Raw genomic sequence first — 14,251 nt, 5'->3', positions numbered from 1 at the left:
CCAAACTAAACAAAGCACAGATTTTGTGCAGTGGAGCTCAAAGCACCCAATTGTTCTGCTGGTCAACTGTAGGAAAATAGAACTGGCTGAGATGGGACATCTTGGTCAGCATGGACAAGTTAGTCCAAAGGACCGGTTTCTCTGCTTGATGACTCTAAAGTTCTGTTCAAGCATTCAGCCCAGTCATTCTCAGCTTGTAGTGAATACCACAGGACTACCACAGGGGAATAGCCATCACCAACACAATAGATCATAGGACAGCTCCTATGAGGAAAAAGCTTAGATATTATCAGGTATGTGTAGGAAGGAACTGTAGATGCTGCTTTACACCGAAGATAGACACAACATGCTGGAGTAATTATCTGGATATCATCAACAATAAAGCAGTTCTTAACCTGTTCAACCTCCTCTTCATCGTCAGCATCAGTCTGGTCCAAGGTGCGTAGATGGAGGCTTTCTTCGAGGTCGCTTGGATAGGCCGGCTCCAAGGACTCCTGTGATTGGCTGACAGTGTCACCACGGGAGAGGGCATTGACTTCACTCTTGCAGTCAGGAGTAGTTTCATTGGATAATGCTTCCGCAGAAGGAGAAAGGAGGGATCCTTCAACACTTGCACGCTGTCAGGGAGGGGTAAGGAAATATCCATCACACACTGTTCAAATCTTCATTACATTATAAATTTACGCTGTTGGGGGGGGGGGGAGGAAATATCTGTCACACGCTGTTCAAACATTCATTACATTGTGCATGTACACCAGAGAGAATGAACAAGATGTCATGGGGAGCATTCAATTTCCAAATAGAGAAAAAAATCCGTAAAAGCAAGTTACTCTTTGAACATCTCCAAGTTGAATTGTAGAGAAAGTAAATGATGTAAATGCTGAATATTTCTCAAAGGATAGGTAGTTCTGTACATAGATTTATCTGACAAATCAGCATGGATGCATAACCATGCTTGGGAACCATCTTACTTACATAATTTCCTCTTTTCTCATATCCTAAAGAGTTTAAGTTTTTTTTTTCTATAACATCACTATCATCAGCCTTCAAGTTGGTGTGCACTAGGTTATTTAAATAAAATAATGTCAACTTCAAATGGCAGCAATTATGACACAAGCTGCAAAATCTCAGATGACAAAGCCTATATCTGAGACTTGATTAGTCAACCCATATTATTTACTCATAAAAGAGGTGATGTTGGCACAAAACGCCACAGGAGATGTGTACAACTCCTCCCCCTTCTGTCGTGGGGTAGGCTGACTGCTCTCCCCCCCCCCCCCAAATAAATCTTTGCACATCCTCAATCCTGGATTTTTCACTCGTCACTTTAATTTCATGTTTCAAGTATCTTCTTGTATTTTATGACTGTTGGCAGACCAATTTCCCGCCTGGGATAAAGCTCTATCGTATTGGATGTTCAACCAGAAAACATCAACTTTCTTCTCAGATGGGATGAGTAAAATCCAAAGGATAATTTCTATATAGAAAGTTATCTATATAGATTATTTCTTATAGAAAAATATAAAATTCTTAAAGGATTGGACAGGCTAGATGCAGGTAAAATGTTCCCGATGTTGGGGGAGTCCAGAACCAGGGGTCACAGTTTAGAATAAGGGGTAGGCCATTTAGGACTGAGATGAGGAAAAACGTTTTCACCCAGAGAGTTGTGAATCTGAGGAATTCTTTGCCACGGAAGGCAGTGGAGACCAATTCACTGGATGTTTTCAAGAGAGTTAGATTTAGCTCTTAGGGCTAAAGGATATGGGGAAAAAGCAGGAATGGGGTACTGATGTTAGATGATCAGCCATGATCATATAGAATGGGCGGTGCTGGCTCGAAGGGCCGAATGGCCTACTCCTGCACCTATTTTTCTATGAGCAACATTTATTTCTATAAATGAGCAATATTTATTATTTAGCTATCTTTGAAACATATTATCTGGCTATTATCACATTGCCGCCTCTGAAACACTGCTGTGTGAGTATGGGTGCGGTATTTCCTTCAACAAGTGATCACAGTTCAAAATACTCCATTGACTAAAACACTGAAGGTCATCAAGATAGTGAAAGGCCAACTACAAACAATTTTATTTTCTCAACCACATTATACCACCTTCCTGCTTCCTTTGCAGGCCGCGCCCCTCATGTCCCCAAGGCTGTGGGAAGACAGAGTGTATGAAAGTGTTGCGAGCAGAATAAAGTCAGAGAAGTGAGCACTGCACAGCAAGACAGAGGCAATTAATAAAAGAACCACAGTGGAAGGGAGGAGGAATGGAGAATGAGGAAAGAAATGAGAAACTGTCACAGGACAATCAATACAAATTTTGGCATGAAAATATCTTCACACAAAATCAACTATTTTACAATCTACAAGAGATTTTGTGGCATCTCAATACCAATATGGAATTCTCATTAATTTCTAAAATAGATGCAGCTCCACCCATTAAATTTTAGTCCCAACTTGCTTTCAATACCAGCAATTCCAAGTGCCCAGCTGGGGTTCTTGCATTATTATGGGTTTTTAGCACAGCTGGAAGTTATGAAAAGTTCCACATTGCACAGTAGTGTAGTGGTAGAGTTGCTACCTTACAGCGCCAGAGACCCGGGTTCGATCCTGACGAAGGGTGCTGTCTGTATGGAGTTTGTATGTTCTCCGTGCGACCATGGATTTTCTCCGGGTGTCCCGGTTTCCTCCCACACTCCAAAGACATACGGATTTGTAGGGTAATTGGCTTTGGTAAAATTGTAAATTGTCCCTAGTCTGTAGGATAGTGCTAGTGTATGGGGTAATTGCTGGTCGGCACAAACTCAGTGGGATGAAGGACCTGTTTTTGTGCTGTATCTCTAAAGTAAAGTCTAAATGCAAATCATCTTTATTTTCCCCACTGCTTTATACTATTTGAAAAATAGCAACAACTGTCTTGAATCAAACAATCTTAACTAAAATGTCAAAATTCAAATGTGCATCTTTTGAAGAAACTTCATATTATGGCATTAAAAAAAATCCTGACCTCCCCAGTTTACTGTTTTTTTTAAAAGACTCAATAAATCAGTAAACACAGGCCTACCTTGTCTTGTCTGGTTTCTGAATTAGGAAAAGGGCAAAAGGAAAAGAGGAATTGTTAGAAGGCTTAATATGTTCAAGCATCTAACTGCTTACAAGTGTAAACCTGTTTAGCAGAAGATACTGTAGATTACAATTTTGCAAACGAATTAGAAGTTTTGTGACTGACCTGCTTGTTTGGGAGTCTTCATTCTTGCTGATGGTTCTGCAAAGAAAGAAAATTAGAATCAATTGAGGGACTTGCATGCAACTTAATGCACCGGCTCCATTACACATCCACATCTGCAGTCAAGTGCAGAAAGTTCCCAGTCACGTACAGCTGTTTCTACAGTCATATACTTTCACTGGGAGGATTTGTACATCTTTTTTTTTAAATGCACTGAAGGAACGTAGCATCACTGGCATGACTGTTAACTACTGCCCATTCCTATATACACTCATTCTGGTGGCAAGACACATTTGTCAACTGCTGACCATTGCAAATGCTGTTGCATGCAATAGATTACGAGGGAGCTCCTCCAGGATGTTGGCCCAGCAATGATAAAGAGATTGACGAATTGTCTTGTCTGGTTTCTGGGTAGGTCAGGATTTTTTAATGCCATTATGCAAAGTATTTTTAAATGATACATCTTTGAATTTTGAAATTCCAGTTAAAATTATTTGATTCAAGACAGTTGATAAAATCAAGATGCTACCTGTTGAATCTGTGGTGAATCTGTATAATTCATTGCCACAGCAGGCTGTGGAGGCCAAGTCAATCGATATTTTTATGGCAGAGATAGTTAGATTCTTGATTAGTATGGGTGTCAGGGGTGATGGAAAGAAGGAAGGAGAATGGGGTGAGAGGGAGAGATAGATCAGCCAGGATTGAATGGCGGAGTAGAATTGATGGGCTGAATGGTCTAATTCTGCTCCTATCACTTGAGCTTCTGCTGCAAATTTGAGAGTAAAGTATTTTTTATCTTTACTCGCCCAATTGATGGAGTTCATGAGTTTGGGGCAGTACCGTGATACTATGGTGACTGCCATGGCTACACAAACCATTTTCAACCATTTGGCAGTACAGAGGGCAGTACCTCTTAAGTCTCACTTGACTCAGAGATGTCCCTCTCACCAGAGCCAGAAAGTAGCAAGACCAAGTCTTCCAAAGACTTCAGAATCAACTTTAAGTACACAACAGATTATGCCACCCCAAACACTCCTTATTTTGTGCAAGAGTTCAGTGTTATACCGGACTTCCTTCGGACTCTGCGAGGCGTGATTTTGTCCTCCATGTCTGCCTTCCTCTCACCCTCTGGGCTGTAGTGGAAACCAGGGTGGTCTGCAACAGAAACAATATTGTCGTGAATAAATTTACTCCTGATTTCTCCCTTCCAGTTTAACTCATGTACCAAGCTGGGCCCCTCCACAGGTTTTTTTTAAACTTAGGAAGAGCATGCAGAAAAAAAAAGTTAAGTAACGTTTAAACAGAGTTAAAGAAATGATGTTTGGAAATCCACAAACTGGATGGAAATTGGTGCTGTAACTTTCCATTCTCATCCCCAAATGGAAGCTACTAACCAAAGTGAGAAACACTTTCATAATTCCCTCTTCTTTTCAAGGGTCCTTTGTGTGGGACCCTCAACAGTGGGTTGCAGATTGCAGCTGTACCTGGTGTTGTTCTTATCCTGCATCCAACTCACCCGCACTTTCTACCTGTGGCTGAATCATGATCAAGAAGAGCCCAGGTTGGCTTAATCTTTTGTCACCTACTACTGCCCTGGTTAAAAGACCAACTAAACCCCACTGGATTAGAAGTAGACAGCATCAATGAAAATTTAATTGGAGGCAGGAAATTGATTTGATATATATATATATATATATATATATATATGTGTGTGTATGTCTGAAAAGGGTATCGACCCGAAACGCCACCCATTCATTCTCTCCCGAGATGCTGCATGACCCGCTGAGTTACTCCAGCATTGTGTGTCTATATATGTTATGTATTGATAATTGATCAACACATCAATTGATTTGATATGTATAGCATATACATAGATTATATATATATATTTGATATAGAAAGCTTGAAAGAAACAAATGACTTTGAATCCATGTTTCTGCCATTGTTACCAGCCATAAATTTCAGTAGCTAGTAATCAAGATGGATTAGTCAGCAAGTCTGATGCTGTTCTAATTCTTGCTCTCTTGTGACCATAATATTTTGATGGTGAACAAGGCGATGGTGATGGTTATCTATCATCTAATGGTTCAATAGTAACTAGTTGCTCATGTATACTTATTTTCATATCATAAGAGTTAGGAAACACTGTCATACCGCTGGGCAGATATGTATTGAAGACACCCAGTTCTGGGAGAAATGGATAATCAGCTTCGAATTGTTCTGACAAAAATAAAATCTAGGCAGTAGGTTAACTGACCTCCATATCAGGCAAAGTCTGCCGTGGCTGTTGCTCTGCGGAACAAAAAGACCCACCAAGTGGCCCGGCCTCTTTCCATACAGCTGGAAGCACATTGTCCAGACTGCTTGCCCTTAACACTTTATAAATCGGAGACTAGTTTTCTTCTTGATAATCCCTTTAGGGATAGAATACAAAATCTCAAATTCTAGTCCTCTTGCTTAGGGCTGTTCATTCCTCCCCTTGCAACAACCCCATACCAAAAAAAGTCACTAACCCCTTCCGATTCTTCTATCCTATAAGCTTCCCCCCAACTCTTGACCCTAATGTCGTAACCTTTTTGCCCAATCACTGGCAACTGTGACTTCAGTAGAAGACTACACACCAAACCACACAACCTCAACTACTATTTGGACAAGTCCTCTTGAGACTCTGCTATGTATCCCTCTCCCAATATTCTCTTCTACAATCTGACAACTACTTGGGAAACTGTTATTGAAATTAAATAAATACGAAGCAGGTTTTAATCATGTTGCCCCTGTAGCAGCTGAAATTGGTTCCCACAAATGTGAAAGGAACAATGTAATACCTAGAACCAAATAAACTCATAAGGGTCTACTGACTGATTGTGAGACACACAGATAAACACTCATGCTAGAGTCACAAGAAACTGCAGATGCTGGAGTCTGGAGCAAAACACAAAAGTGTTGGAAGAACTCAATGGTCATGCAGTATCTGTGAATAGACAATAGACAATAGGTGCAGGAGTAGGCCATTCAGCCCTTCGAGCCAGCACCGCCATTCAATGCGATCATGGCTGATCACTCTCAATCAGTACCCCGTTCCTGCCTTCTCCCCATACCCCCTCACTCCGCTATCCTTAAGAGCTCTATCCAGCTCTCTCTTGAAAGCATCCAACGAACTGGCCTCCACCGCCTTCTGAGGCAGAGAATTCCACACCTTCACCACTCTCTGACTGAAAAAGTTCTTCCTCATCTCCGTTCTAAATGGCCTACCCCTTATTCTTAAACTGTGGCCCCTTGTTCTGGACTCCCCCAAAATTGGGAACATGTTTCCTGCATCTAATGGGTCCAATCCCCTAATTATCTTATATGTTTCAATAAGATCCCCCCTCATCCTTCTAAATTCCAGTGTATACAAGCCCAATCGCTCCAGCCTTTCAACATACGACAGTCCCGCCATTCCGGGAATTAACCTAGTGAACCTACGCTGCACGCCCTCCATAGCAAGAATATCCTTCCTCAAATTTGGAGACCAAAACTGTAAAAGGATGCCACTCGTAGGCAGAGTCTTTTACTATATAAGTTTATTAATGACACTACACATACATTATGCCCTAGCTGTCCGTGGTCATCACTGGCACTAGAGAGCGAGCTGGAGGTGGGGAAGTTACAATTATACCAGAGACAATGGGGAGTGGTTAGTAGTGGTGAGGTCACTATGTTAAAGGAACATGCACTGATCTACATCCTTCCTCTTGGAAACAAAGTGACCACGGCTCATGCGCTAGGCTCAAACTACAAGCAGACTACTCGTACACACCGTACCGGACAGGCGGCCTGACCACTCTCCCAGAGCGGGTGCGCAACCCACCATCCCCTCCGGTCGAAGGAGCAGCATGAACGGGTGCGGGTACAGAGGCTGGGGAACCAGGGGAAGGAGGAGGACTGGGAAGCGATGCACGCGCAGGCGAGGGAGGGGAAGGTGGCTGGGGCGACTGCGGATGTACCGGAGCAGGAGGCACATCAGGCACCGCGGACTGGACGGGAGGTGAATACGGCATCGCGGGAGGCGGTGCAGGCTCGTTTACCAGCATCAGGTGCTGGCGGGTACGACGGTACACGGTGCCCTCGTAGTTGACCAGGTACGACCGTGGAGAGTCAGCATTGCCGACGACCACGGCCAGCCGGTGGTGACCGGAGGTCGACTCCATCCGGACAACCTGGCCAGCGAACAAAGGTGGAAGGGGACGGGACGACCTGTCAAAGGAGCGCTTCTGAATGAGCTGCTTTTCAGTGATGCGCTCCCTGACAGCGGCAGGGCTCCGAGCCGTGGGTTGCAGGGATTGCTGGGAGACGGGGATAGGGGGTCTAGTGGTGCGGGACATGAGGCGCTGGGCAGGGGAACCGAGCGCGGGGTCCCGGGAGATGTTGCGGAGGTTGAGGAGGGCAAGGTACAAGTCCGAACTGTCAAGCCGGCAACGTTCCATCAGTTCCTTAGCGCTGCGGACAGCGCGCTCTGCAAGCCCATTGCTTTGCGGGTACTCGGGGCTGCTGGTGATGTGGCGAAAGTTCCACCGGGTGGCGAAAGCAGCAAACTCGGCGCTGGTAAACTGGCTGCCGTTGTCGGACTGGAGAGATGCCGGGGAACCAAAGGTAGAGAAGTGGCGGCGAAGCTTCCCGATGACGGCAGCAGACGTGAGGGACGGCAGCAGGTCCACCTCGAACCAGCTGGAGTAGGAGTCCACCAAGACCAGGTAGTGTTTGCCACGCCACTCGAAAATATCGGCGGCAACAGCCATCCATGGCAACTCGGGAGCCGGCTGCTGCAGGAGAGGCTGGCGCTGCTGATGAGGTAATAGGCTGTTGCAGGCAGCGCAGGCGGAGACCCTGTCCCGGATCTCCTTGACCATGCCAGGCCAGTAAAACTGTGCTTGGGCCTGGGATAACGTGGCCTCCACCCCTGGGTGTCCGTTGTGGGCAGTGTGGAAGTAGTGATCTCGCAGCGCAGCCGGCACCACAACCTTGTGACCCTTCACCACCACGCCCGCGTGCAGCACCAGTTCATCCCGAACCAGGAAGTAGGGCACGGCACCAGCCGGCAGGGAAGACCGTCGTTCAGGCCAGCCACGGCGGATGACGCCCTTAAGCTGTTGAAGGTTCGGATCAGCGGCAGTGTGTGTGACCAGGGACTGCATCTGCCAAGATGGAACGATGTTGACGTTCAACACCATCAGGTCAGCCGATTCGTACGGATGGCGGGAAATGGAAGGTAGTGGGGCACGGGACAAAGTGTCTGCCACGAACATCTCCTTGCCTTTGCGGTACACGATTTCGAATGTAAAACGCTGCAGCTGCAGCATCATTCGCTGCAAGCGGGACGAGGCTGCGTGGATGGGCTTGTTTAAAATAGAGACCAGCGGCTGGTGGTCTGTTTCGATGGTGAAAGTTTTTCCCAGAACGTAGTCTCTGAATTTGGAGCACGCGAACACCACGGCAAGGAGCTCCTTTTCAATCTGCGCGTAGCGCTGTTCAGCAGGGGTCATTGTGCGAGAGGCATAGGAGACGGGCAGCTGTCGGTCGTCGTAGAGCTGCAGGCAGGCAGCACCAAGGCCGAACCGAGATGCATCGCAGGTGAGGACAATTGGCCTGTTCAGGTCGAAAAACTGCAAAGTCGGGGTCCGTGCGAGTCTGGACCTCAGGGCCACGAAGGCCGATTGGTGGTGCGGGAGCCAGACCCAGGCATTGTCCTTCTTGGTCAGCTCCCTCAGGGGGGCACTCAGTTCGCTGAGGTCGGGTATGAACTTACCCAAGTAGTTGACCATGCCCAGGAAGCGCTGCAGGCCGGGCACGTCAGTGGGAGCGGGCATTTCGGTGATCGCCGCCGTCTTCGCGGGGTCTGGCTTCAGGCCACCCGCCGTGAAAACGTGGCCGACGTAGGTGACTTCCTCAACGCGGAACCGACACTTCCTTCGATTAAGCTTGAGGTTGATCTCACGAGCCTTGTCCAGGACCTGGCGGAGGTGTCGGTCATGCTCAGCGACGTCCCTCCCGTACACCAAGATGTCATCCACGATGATGGCGCACGGCAACCCAGCAAACAGCTGCTCCATCGTACGCTGAAAAACCTCGCTTGCCGAGTTGATCCCAAAAGGCATGCGGAGGAAACGGAACCTGCCGAACGGTGTGCTGAAGGTGGTCAGGAAGGAGGAACGTGCATCCAGCGGTATCTGCCAAAAGGAGCTCTTGGCATCCAGGACCGAGAAAACCGTGGCTGGACCGACCTGTGCCGCGACGTCCTCCACCGTCCGCATGGGGTAGTGCGGGCGTTTAATAGCCAGGTTCAGGTCCTTGGGGTTGATGCAGATCCTGATCTCGCTCGCGTCCTTCTTGGCAGCGACCACCATGGTGGAGACCCACTGGGTGGGGGCACTCACCTCCTTGAGGATGCCCATGTCCACCATGCCACGTAGTGTGGACTCCACGCGGCCCTTCATGGCAAAAGACACACGGTGGGCCGGTCTGACCACTGGGTCGACCCCCGGGTCCACAACGATCTTGTAGGCACAGGGCAGCTTCCCCAGGACGTCATCAAATCGGTCAGGGTACTCGATCAGGGGGTCCATGGGGGCCTGCACCAGGTGGATGTCGCGGTGAAATGAGACCAAACCAAAGTCCTGGCATGCACGGGCGCCCAGCAGGGTGACGTTTTCAGATGCTAGCAGGAGGAACGTGAGGGGCCGAGAGGTCTCCAGAACAGTACAGATAACCGTTGCCTTTCCCACGGCAATCAGAACGCCTCCCCCATAGGCATGGAGGCGGGAGTTGTCAGGAGTAACCCTCTCCCCCGAACTTATCTGCTCGAAGAGGCGCACAGACATAACATTTGCAAACGCCCCAGTATCGACCTTGGCAGGGAAGGAGTGTCCATTGACTGTAACATGCACGGATGGATCCGTTATCAATGCAGGTGCTCCCAAGAGCGAAAACACCAGAGAGTCTCCATGGGAGGAAGTCGTATCTGAGCCATGGAGTACCTCATGTTGGTTCCGGGAACCGGTTTCGCTATCATCGTTGGCAAGGTTGTTTAGACTCCCTCTAGGAACAGGGACAGGTCTCCCACGAGAACGACAAGCTGCAGAAAAATGGTTCTGCCTCCCGCAGGAATTACAAGTTTTGCCCTGCGCTGGGCAAACGTTATACCTGTGTGACGAGAAGTTGCAGTTTGGGCATCTGCGAGGGGTGACCATAGCGGGCGCGGAGGGGGCGACCCGGGTCTGCGGGTCATTCAATCGCCGGCGGCCGGTGAAATTTATGTCCTGGGGCGCCGGCCGAGATCCCACTTCTGACACCATGTAAAAGGATGCCACTCGTAGGCAGAGTCTTTTACTATATAAGTTTATTAATGACACTACACATACATTATGCCCTAGCTGTCCGTGGTCATCACTGGCACTAGAGAGCGAGCTGGAGGTGGGGAAGTTACAATTATACCAGAGACAATGGGGAGTGGTTAGTAGTGGTGAGGTCACTATGTTAAAGGAACATGCACTGATCTACAAAAACTGCACACAGTACTCCAGGTGCGGTCTCACCAGGGCCCGGTACAACTGTAGAAGGACCTCTTTGCTCCTATACTCAACTCCTCTTGTTATGAAGGCCAACATTCCATTGGCTTTCTTCACTGCCTGCTGTACCTGCATGCTTCCTTTCATTGACTGATGCACTAGGACACCCAGATCTCGTTGAACTCCCCCTCCTCCTAACTTGACACCATTCAGATAATAATCTGCCTTTCTATTCTTACTTCCAAAGTGAATAACCTCACCCTTATCTACATAAAACTGCATCTGCCATGTATCCGCTCACTCACACAACCTGTCCAAGTCACCCTGCAGCCTTATTGCATCTTATTTAAAACTATTCACACTACCCCCCAGCTTAGTATCATCTGCAAATTTGCTAATGGTACTTTTAATCCCTTCGTCTAAGTCATTAATGTATATCGTAAATAGCTGGGGTCCCAGCACCGAACCTTGCGGTACCCTACTGGTCACTGCCTGCCATTCCGAAAGGGACCCATTTATCCCCACTCTTTGCTTTCTGTCTGTCAACCAATTTTCTATCCATGTCAGTACCCTACCCCCAATACCATGTGCCCTAATTTTGCCCACTAATCTCCTGTGTGGGACCTTGTCGAAGGCTTTCTGAAAGTCGAGGTACACCACATCCACTGACTCTCCCCTGTCAATTTTCCTAGTTACATCCTCAAAAAATTCCAGTAGATTTGTCAAGCATGATTTCCCCTTCGTAAATCCATGCTGACTCGGAATGATCCTGTTACTGCTATCCAAATGCTCAGCAATTTCGTCTTTTATAATGGACAGACGGCATTTTGGTTTGGGACCCTTCATCGGTTTAAAGGAGGGTTCCGCCCTGAAATCATCTGTCCATTCCTTCCACAGATGCTGTCTGACCCACTGAGTTCCTCCAGCATTTTGTGCATTAAATATATGGACCACCCAATTGACATGGTTATTCTTTTTCTACAGCTCTATCTCAACCAAGCATAACTAAGTCTCACTCCTAAGGAAAAGGTTTCCCCAAGAGCATGTTCCTGTGTATTCTGAGAATTGGGTATTGCAGTCAGGCTGTGTGACAGTTCAGATGTGACTCTGGCGTAACATAAACAGGGGCTTACTTGTTCACCTTCAATGCATAAACCAGGTCAACATTAAAGTACAGGCCAATCAATATTAACCAATAATTTAGCAGCGCCCTCAATCAAATCGATTCAAACAATACTTACGGATGGCGTCCATCTCCAGAATTGCTTGTTTAGCCTGTAAATAAAAACATTTATTATTTAGCCACTGAACAAAACTGAGCCAACTATCAACTGCAAGTTGCTGACGTCAGAAGCGGGAGCAGCTGAAAGCAGCCGTATAGTTACATCTGTGCAGATCCCACCCTTCAGAAACAAACAAGAGACGCAAGTGTTTGAAGTGAGTAAACAGGGCGCAGGAAACAAGGCCAGACTTGAATGGAAACAAAGCTTAAAAAGGTGAACAATTTCAAAAACCATTGAGAAGTATCAGCATCAACCTTGATTATTTTGTCTATCCACAACAAAGACACTGAGCCAGCAATGTGGAATTAAAAATAAATCAAGTTTGTGACAAAAATAATTACCAGGTGAACTATAACCAGAGGTTGTAGCCAGGTGGATGCGGCAGACACCTAATCCCATGTGGAACAAAGGCCTCCTAAATAATTTGCCTTTGGCTGCGCAATTAGCAGCCATCATTTCACAAATTGGAATAACAAACTGAGACTCCAGACACCATTTTCAGCCTGCGTTCATGCCAGAGCCTGTGGTCTTGGTGCAGAGTGGATTAATTTCATTCCTACAGCATAAATGGCCTACGTGCAAACTCAATCTGCGGTTTCCACCAGGTTCAAGGCAAGGATTCCAGAAAGACTTAATCTGGATCAACCTGTCATTTGCAAGCCAGGTAATAACATTTCCACACGATTGATTAATTAATGGCTGTCAGCGACATCTGCAAGAGAACAGATGCAATTGTTCGAAAGACTGTGGAATTTTAAGTGTGAGTGAGGTAAGACCTTTACCGTACGCCAATGTTCCCAAGCTATTTTATATTGGTACAAAAGGTCCCTCTCAGAGGCAGGTTCTGCACACAAAAAACTGGCCACACCGTCTAATGGCTAGTATCCAGTGATTGCAGCCAGAATTATTCACCATATTGGGTGTATTGTTGGCTCTTAGATACACAGGTATTCATGGCTCACATAAATAACATGGTACCTGCAAATCAATGAGGACCAGGCAGTTGAAGTCTGATCCAGGTCAGCCCCCTCATACGGTCATACAACGTGGCAACAGGCCTTTCGGCCCAACTTCCCTACAATGACCAATGTGCCCCGTCTACACTAGTCCCAACTACCTGCGTTTGGCCCATATCGCTCTAAACCTGTCCTATCCATGTACCTGCCAAATGTTTATTAAACATTGTGATAATGTGATAGCATCTGCCTCAACTACCTCCTCCGGCAGCTCGTCCACATACCTACCATCATTTGTGTAAAAATGTTGCCCCTCAGGTTCCTATTAAATCTGTCCCCCTTCACCTTAAACCTATGTCCTCTGGTTGTCAATTCCCCAACTCTACCATTTACTCTTTCTATTCCTCTCATGATCTTATACACACCCCTATAAGAACACCCCTCATCCTACTGTGCCCCAAGGAATAAAGTCCTAGTCTGCTCAACTTCCTATAGCTCAGGCCGCCTAATCCTGGCACCATCCTCGTAAATATTCTCCGGATCCTTTCCAACTTAAGAACATTTTTCCTATAACAGGGTGACCAAAACTGAACACAATACTCCAAATTTGGCCTCACCAATTTCTTATACAACTATAACATGACCTCCCAACCTCTACACTCAATAATCTGACTGATGAAGGCCAATGTGCCTGAAGCCTTCTTGACCATCCTATCTACCTGTGATGCCATTTTTAATGGAACTGTGCACCTGCACTCATAGATCCCTCTGGTTCTACAACAATTCGCACTGCTATTCGCTGTCATTCAAATGCAAAACCTCTCTGTATTAAACTCCACCAACTATTCCTCAGCTCAACTGTCCAACTGATCAAGATCCTGCTGCAATTTTTAACAACCATCTTCACCATCTACAATAACACCTGTTTTAGTATCATTTGCAAACTTACTGATCATGCCTGGTACTGTATGTTCTCATCCAAATTATTGATATAGATGACAAACAGCAATGGCCTAGCACCGAACCCTGGCACACCACAAGTCTTAGGCCTCCAGTCTGGCAAAACAACCTTCCACCTTCATCCTCTGCTTCCTTCCACAAAGCCAATTTTCTATCCAGCCGGCTAGCTCACCTTGGATCCAATGCGATCTAACATTCCAGAGCAGCCTACCATGCTGAACCGTGTCAAAATTACCCTGTCCTACAGCTGAATTGACTTTGGATTCAGTGCAAAGGTGT

At 46.6% G+C, this 14,251-nt stretch overlaps 1 protein-coding gene across 5 annotated transcripts in view; it reads right to left on the bottom strand.

Moving 5' to 3' along the window:
* Positions 1–14,251, bottom strand: part of LOC144596773 (pleckstrin homology domain-containing family G member 1) — a 181,164-nt gene that overhangs the window by 12,185 nt on the left and 154,728 nt on the right. For all 5 annotated transcript variants that reach the window (XM_078405545.1, XM_078405543.1, XM_078405544.1 and 2 more), the window contains 5 exons: positions 12,015–12,048; positions 4,295–4,384; positions 3,233–3,268; positions 3,068–3,084; positions 396–617 (listed from right to left, as the gene is read on the bottom strand). In XM_078405545.1, the coding sequence (XP_078261671.1) occupies positions 396–617; positions 3,068–3,084; positions 3,233–3,268; positions 4,295–4,384; positions 12,015–12,048 (399 nt within the window). The remainder of the gene's footprint in view (positions 1–395; positions 618–3,067; positions 3,085–3,232; positions 3,269–4,294; positions 4,385–12,014; positions 12,049–14,251) is intronic.

Source organism: Rhinoraja longicauda, chromosome 9 (assembly GCF_053455715.1).
Source record: "Rhinoraja longicauda isolate Sanriku21f chromosome 9, sRhiLon1.1, whole genome shotgun sequence".
In the NCBI taxonomy this organism is placed as follows: Eukaryota; Metazoa; Chordata; class Chondrichthyes; order Rajiformes; family Arhynchobatidae; genus Rhinoraja; species Rhinoraja longicauda.
This window is presented reverse-complemented; position numbering and strand designations above follow the sequence as displayed.